At 39.5% G+C, this 7,500-nt stretch overlaps 1 protein-coding gene across 1 annotated transcript in view; it reads left to right on the top strand.

Annotated features, from left to right (window-relative positions):
• Positions 1-7,500, top strand: part of LOC113811469 (tachykinin-like peptides receptor 99D) — a 201,589-nt gene that overhangs the window by 192,960 nt on the left and 1,129 nt on the right. Inside the window, exon 7 of the mRNA XM_070141967.1 lies at positions 7,094-7,500. This exon is cut by the window's right edge and continues 1,129 nt beyond it. Within this exon, the coding sequence (XP_069998068.1) occupies positions 7,094-7,362 (269 nt within the window). The 3' untranslated portion in view covers positions 7,363-7,500. The remainder of the gene's footprint in view (positions 1-7,093) is intronic.

Genomic DNA, 7,500 nt, shown 5'->3' with positions numbered 1-7,500 from the left:
CATACAAAGACTTACAACGTATACATACATACAAATATATATATATATATATATATATATATATATATATATATATATATATATATATATATATATATATATATATATATATACATAATGTTTGTATGTATGTATTCATGTATATGTGTATTCTGGCTTGTGCAAATTGATTTTCCTATTCTTTTGTACATATACAAAACAGTTTGCATTTAACAGGAAGAGCAAGGATTCTCAACAGGGAAACACACCACATTTCACTTTGTTGCAAATGTTGCTGTAAACTGACAACTTTTACTTTCGTCACATGCGACATACATTTTTTAGTATGATGGAGTGAGGGACGCCTGGCGCTTTGGCAGGGCGCGAAATATTAGTGTGTGGCGCTGTCTGATATCTGTCAGCGCTCTCGAAAATATACTGGTTATGGAATTCGACACATGTGGTGACGGCCAAACACGCGCTATAGCATAACATATACATTTACACATATTTGTATATATGTACATATATATATATATATATATATATATATATATATATATATATATATATATATATATATATATATATATATATATATATATATATATATATATATTCATACACGTATGTGTATATAATAATGAAAATTATTTAGTAGGATCGATACTAATAATAGTAATAATAATAATAATGATCATAGTAATAATAAAAATAATATCAATAATAATAACAATAATGTTTACAACAATATTTAATATTAACAATAAACATGATCATAATAATAATGATGATGATAATTTGATAACTACAACATAGATAAAGAAAAGTAATCTAACGATCCTTATTTCCATAAATATAGGTTATGTTTTGATAAGGGTTATGATACGGTAGAGTTTAAGTGGCCATTACGTCCCATAGACAGTCAATGAAGTGCTTATCATTTGTCAGTGTGTCAGTAGCAAGGTGATGATGATGATGATGATGATCTAAAATTTAACGGTAAGGATGATAAAATGGTTATACTTAAAGTCATTATGTTATTGCTTACTGCTGATAATTATAATGATGAGTAGGATAATAATGGAAGTGGTGATGGCGATAATTCATAATGTTATATTATTGATACAATGAATATTCTTATCGACATCATTATTAATATTATATCTAATATGGTAATTTGCGTTAGGATCATTACCTTTTGTCATCATCATCACCATTACTCAGCCATTGACGTTTTCACCGACATTAGCATCCTTAAATCAAATTTTCTCACTTCTCCCAAGGAGTCACAATAAAACCAAAAACCTCTATTACAAAATATAATAAAACGCACAAACATAAATCTAAATGGATTGAAGATCTATAGGCCGTAACTACGATTTTAATTCAAATTCAACCCTCGAATGACATTACTCGATAAAAGAAACAACCAAACATAACATACATAACATTCCGTTGCCAAAAGGAATGGCTACTCACTCGCCCAAAAGTCTACGGACCACAACCCCGGTTTCAACTATCTCCGAAATCTCATCAAGCTGTATCTCTCGGTAGAAACGAATCAGCTTAAATGTTAATGGTAACACGGCGTTTGCCTCCCTTGGGAAGAGAGATGCTTGGTGATTAGCTGTTAATTAATTGTCCCTAGATGTGGAGGGGAGATATAGTCGTAGGCAGTACAGTATTGTTTGCGTTATAATAATAATAATAATAATAATAATAATAATAATAATAATGATAATGATAATAATGGAAATGATAATGATAATGATGATGATGATGATGATGATGATGATGATAATGATAATGATAATGATAACAATAATAATGATAATAATTATCATAATAATAATAATAATAATAATAATAATAATAATAATAATAATAATAATAATAATCCTTATTATTATTGATGATGATGATGATAATAATAATAATAATAATAATAATAATAATAATAATAATAATAATAATAATAATAATCTTTATTTCAGTTAATAATATGTTATTCTTGTAATCACGTTATTGTAGTGGTAGAAGATATGTACATATTTGGAATCGTAATAATATGAATGATACAAACGAGAATGACAAATTATCGGGTAAGCAATGAATATTAAAGTGGCTATGTTAAACACAACAATAATAATTAGACCATTGAAAAGTGTTTATAATTTTTCGACAGTGTTGATGCCAAACATGCCATCCAATTTCAACTTAAAGTAGAACACGACACATGTTTTAGAAAAAAAAATTGGGAATATTAGCCACGCTCCCATTATCACATTTGTGTGTAAATGAATAATGAATGAATGTATTCCCAGCATGTGAATGTAAGAGAATGCTATATGTGTATTCTTATCCGTATAAATTTTTCCGAATGAAATTATAAATGTTCCTTCAACTTTTTTTCATAGATGTTCACCCAAGTACACACATAAGAAACAAACAAACAAACAAAGGAAAATATTGTACGTATCCAGTCTAAAAATGTATACAACTGTGAATGGATGTATAATGGCATCTATTTAAACACACGTACAACCACATGCACAGATATTTATATGAATGGACGTACAGCCTCTATACATACACCTGTGAATGGATGTATAATGGCATCGTTTTAAACACACGTACAACCACATGCACAGGTATTTATATGAATGGACGTACAGCCTCTATACATACACCTGTGAATGGATGTATAATGGCATCGTTTTAAACACACGTACAACCACATGCACAGGTATTTATATGAATGGACGTACAGCCTCTATACATACACCTGTGAATGGATGTATAATGGCATCGTTTTAAACACACGTACAACCACATGCACAGGTATTTATATGAATGGACGTACAGCCTCTATACGACCCGACTTAACCCGAGTTATGTTCCTGTTCAGGCACGAGATCGCACTCCCAAACGGCACGTACCTCCTCCCACTCCTCTGGTATCCAGTGAGTTTGATCCTCCATTGTTGCCTCTCCCTCTTCCTCCTCCTTCTCCTCTCCCTCTTTCTCCTTCTCTCCCTCTTCCTCCTTCTCTCCCTCTTCCTTTTCCTCTCGCTCTTCCTCCCCCTTCTCCTCTCCCTCTTCCTCTCCCTTCTCCTCTCCCTCTTCCTTCTCCTCCTCTCCCTTTTCCTTCTCCCTCTCTTTCTCCCCCTTCTCCTCCTTTCTCTCTTCCTTCTCCCTCTATTTCCCTCATTTTCCTACTCTTCCCCCGTCTCTTTTCCTTCTCCTCCCTGCATTTTCCTTCTCCTCTCCCTTTTCTCCCTCTTCCTTCTCCTCCTCTCCCTCTTCCTTCTCCTCTCCCTCGTTCTGCTCCTTTCCCCTCTACCTCCTCCTCCCCTTCCTCCTTCTCCTTCTCTCTCTCTATCTCATTCTCTCCCTCTTCTTTCTCTTCCTCTCCCTCTTCCTTCTCCTCCCTCTCCCTTCTTCTCCTCTCTCTCTTCCTGTCCCTCTTCCTTCTCCTCCTTTCCCTCCTTTTCCTAATCTTCCCCGTCCCCTCCGCTTTACCCTTTTCCTCCTCTCCCTCGTACTTCTCCCTCTCTCCCATCTTCTCCTCTCTCATTTTCCTTCTCCATCTCTTTATTATTATTATTATTATTATTATTATTATTATTATCATCATCATCATCATCATTATTTTTTTATTATCATTATCATCATCATCATTATTATTATTATTATTATCATTATTATTATTATTATCATTATCATCATCATCATCATCATCATTATAATCATTGTAGTCAAGATTTCTATTATTTTTCTCTTTTCTATTCTCCTCTCCCCCCTCCCCCCCGCCCCACCTTCTCTCTCCCGTGTCTCTCCTCCTTCACATCTCCTTCTCTCTCCCTGTCCTCCGATTTTCCTTTTTCTCTCCCGTGTCTCTCCTCCTTCACATCGCCTTCTCTCTCCCTCTCCTCCGATTTTCCTTTTTCTCTCCTCCTTCACATCACCTTCTCTCTCCCTCTCCTCCGATTTTCTTTTTTCTCTCCTCCTTCACATCGCCTTTTCTCTCCCTATCCTCCGATTTTCCTTTTTCTCTCCCGTGTCTCTCCTCCTTCACATCACCTTCTCTCTCCCTCTCCTCCGATTTTCCTTTTTCTCTCCTCCTTCACATCGCCTTTTCTCTCCCTATCCTCCGATTTTCCTTTTTCTCTCCCGTGTCTCTCCTCCTTCACATCACCTTCTCTCTCCCTCTCCTCCGATTTTCCTTTTTCTCTCCTCCTTCACATCGCCTTTTCTCTCCCTATCCTCCGATTTTCCTTTTTCTCTCCCGTGTCTCTCCTCCTTCACATCGCTTTCTCGACTGCAGACGCCGCTTCAAGCTTACTTTCGTCGCAAAATTGAACATCTTCCGACACGGTATTTTAACGACTCGTTTTCCCGTCTATCTTTCTTCTTTTCTGTGGATATAACACTTTGATATCCTTAAGTACGATTAAATTGGGGGTTTGATTCGTTTTTTAATTCGGTGTTTTACCTGGGTTACCTGGATCGAAAAATGTTATTGAATATGTTAATTATATTGGCGTAAATAGCTGACAGATTTTATTGTCTTCTACTGGGTATCATAAGTAAGATTTATATGACGTCATTATTTATTACCAGTTTCTCTAGTAACTTCAATGAACTTCAAGTATAAGCTTATATTAATAGTTGATGTCATCGTATCCTTTGGTATCGAGCCAAAAGCACAATTTCTCATTCACTTAGAACTGCACTCAAATCCAATTTATTCTGCTATCTAACTGACTTCCGAAACCTCTCCATGCGACCACCTGTTACTGACATCACCTAAAGAAATTCATGCTTTCTGCCGTTACCTCCTCCTAACACCATATGCATATGACACATCTTAAAACCCCAGTTTTTTTATGACAAACTTGCAAAAGGCTTTACTGACAGTCCTATGTTATATGCCACCTTTAACTGGCATCACTTTAAATCCCATGTCATGAACCCCTTACAGCCTTATGTTATATGCCACCTTTAATCTTAAATCCCATATGAACCCCGTACGAATGATGCCCTTAAGAATTATAGTATCTGGCAACCTTATTCCTATTTTCCCTGCGCACAACAACCACCCGACCGATACGTTGCCACCATCCCTATGTTGCCACCGACACTAGGCCTGCCAACGTCAACCACCGGCCACCAATTTCACCAGCGTGCGTCCCGGCGTCATGCGCTAATGCATCTTGCCGATTTTTCTTCGTGTTAAAGTCAACCCCCGCCCTCCCCTCCCCTCCCCTCCCCTCCCCTCTCCCTCCCAACCTGTATTCATAGTCACAAACCCTTCTCTCTCTCTCTCTCTCTCTCTCTCTCTCTCTCTCTCTCTCTCTCTCTCTCTCTCTCTCTCTCTCTCTCTCTCTCTCTCTCTCTGTCCCCACTTATCTCTCTCTCTCTCTCTCTCTCTCTCTCTCTCTCTCTCTCTCTCTCTCTCTCTCTCTCTCTCCTCTCTCTCTCTCTCTCTCTCTCTCTTTCTCTCCCTCTCTCCCTCTCTCCCTCTCTCCCTATCTCCCCTCCCCTCCCCTCTCCCTCCCAACCTGTATTCATAGTCACAAACCCTTCTCTCTCTCTCTCTCTCTCTCTCTCTCTCTCTCTCTCTCTCTCTCTCTCTCTCTGTCCCCACTTATCTCTCTCTCTCTCTCTCTCTCTCTCTCTCTCTCTCTCTCTCTCTCTCTCTCTCTCTCTCTCTCTCTCTCTCTCTCTTTCGCCCTGTCTCTCTTTCCCTGCTCCCACTCTTTCTCTCTCTCTTTCGCCCTATCTCTCTTTCTCTGTCCCCACTCTCTCTCTCTCTCTCTTTCTCTCTCTCTCTCTCTCTCTCTCTCTCTCTCTCTCTCTCTCTCTCTCTCTCTCTCTCTCTCTCTCTCTCTCTCTCTCTTTCGCCCTATCTCTCTTTCTCTGCTCCCTCTCTCTCTCTCTCTCTCTCTCTCTCTCTCTCTCTCTCTCTCTCTCTCTCTCTCTCTCTCTCTCTCTCTCTCTCTCTCTCTCTCTCTCTATACCTCTCCTCTTTCTATCCCTCTCCACTTTTCCCTCCCCCTCCACCTTTCCTTCCCCCTCCACCTTTCCCTCCTTCTTCCCTGCCCCGCCACCTTTCCCTCCCCCTCCTTTCCCTCCCCCTCCATCTTTTTCCTCCTTCTTCCCTCCTCCTCCACCTTCCCCCCCCCCCATCTCCATCTTTCCCTCCCCCTCCACTTTACCCTCCTTCTTCCCTGCCCCGCCACCTTTCCCTCTTCCTCCTTTCCCTCCCGCACTTTCTCCATATTTGCCTCCCGTTGCAATTTCCTCGTCGATTGCAACACAAAGGACAAAGAACGCGACTTCTTCTCTCTGCTGTTGTTACTGTCACTGCTGTTTTTTGCCATTTGCTGCCTCCTTTCTAAGCGCTTCTTGTTCTTAAATGGTAATTGGTAGTAATGGCGGTAGTGATGGTATCAGTGAGTGTAGCTTTAGGAATGCAAATTACATGAAATAATTATACTAATGTGGAAATTCGTAACAGTAGTGGTATTGGAATAATACCAATGGTAATGCCGATACTTAACCTAATACTAGGTCACAACTAATACTACTAATGAAAATAATCAAGAGCATTGATGGTGATAATAGGATTAGAAATTATGATGCGGGTTTTAACAATATTGATAAGGAAACGATGATGAAAATGAATGAAGCATCCATTCACTTCCCAAAAAGTTTTAAAAATATTACTTATCTTTTATTATTATTATATTTATTATATTTTTGCGTGAAACACAACTAAGTTTGCAATCCAACTTTGATCAATTATTTAGATTTTTTGAGGGGTGGAGGAGTCTGGTTATACGCAATTTACATAAATGTATATTTGCTTTAATAAAATCCATGATTTGCACAAATATTTGACTCTCGCATGCACCTCAATGTTTTAAGCATGATTTTAGCACGGGCGCTATAGCTTCTCACTCCAAGCGCTTGGCTAATATACTTCACGTTTTCAAAGCTAGAAACGAACTTTTGACCTTGTTTACTACACCTCTAGCTTATATTTCTTAAATAAAGTGACCTCTGACCTCAGGGAAGTTACCCTCGCAACCTTTCTTTGTCCTCAGGTTCGGTACACATCTCCATGAGGACGTATGTGTCTGAGGGCGGCGGCATGGGCGCTGGAGGCAACTGCGGGCGTTCTTCCCACGGTCCCCTGAGGCTGTGCAACGGTGCCAACCTTAGGAGGGCCACGAATGGGGCCAACGCTAGGAACTACGGGGGAACCGGCACCCTAGGGGGGTCGGGAGGTTCCCCCATGTCGGGCAGTAGCTATACCACGACCTCGGCGAAGAAGAACGCCAAGTTTCCTTCAGTCGCATACCAGTATGTGTGAGTTTACCCTGGTACCATCTGCTTCGCTTACCACACAGAGGGCAACGGTACTCTCGCCAGCCTGCAAAAGGAACTTCCTCTATCATCAACATATAAAAAAATTATCTCTAGCCCCTCGCTACGAAGAACCCTGATCTTG

This window comes from Penaeus vannamei, chromosome 28 (genome assembly GCF_042767895.1).
Source record: "Penaeus vannamei isolate JL-2024 chromosome 28, ASM4276789v1, whole genome shotgun sequence".
Lineage (NCBI taxonomy): Eukaryota > Metazoa > Arthropoda > Malacostraca > Decapoda > Penaeidae > Penaeus > Penaeus vannamei.
Note: the sequence above shows the minus strand (reverse complement) of the source record. Positions and strands in the feature narration are given on the sequence as shown.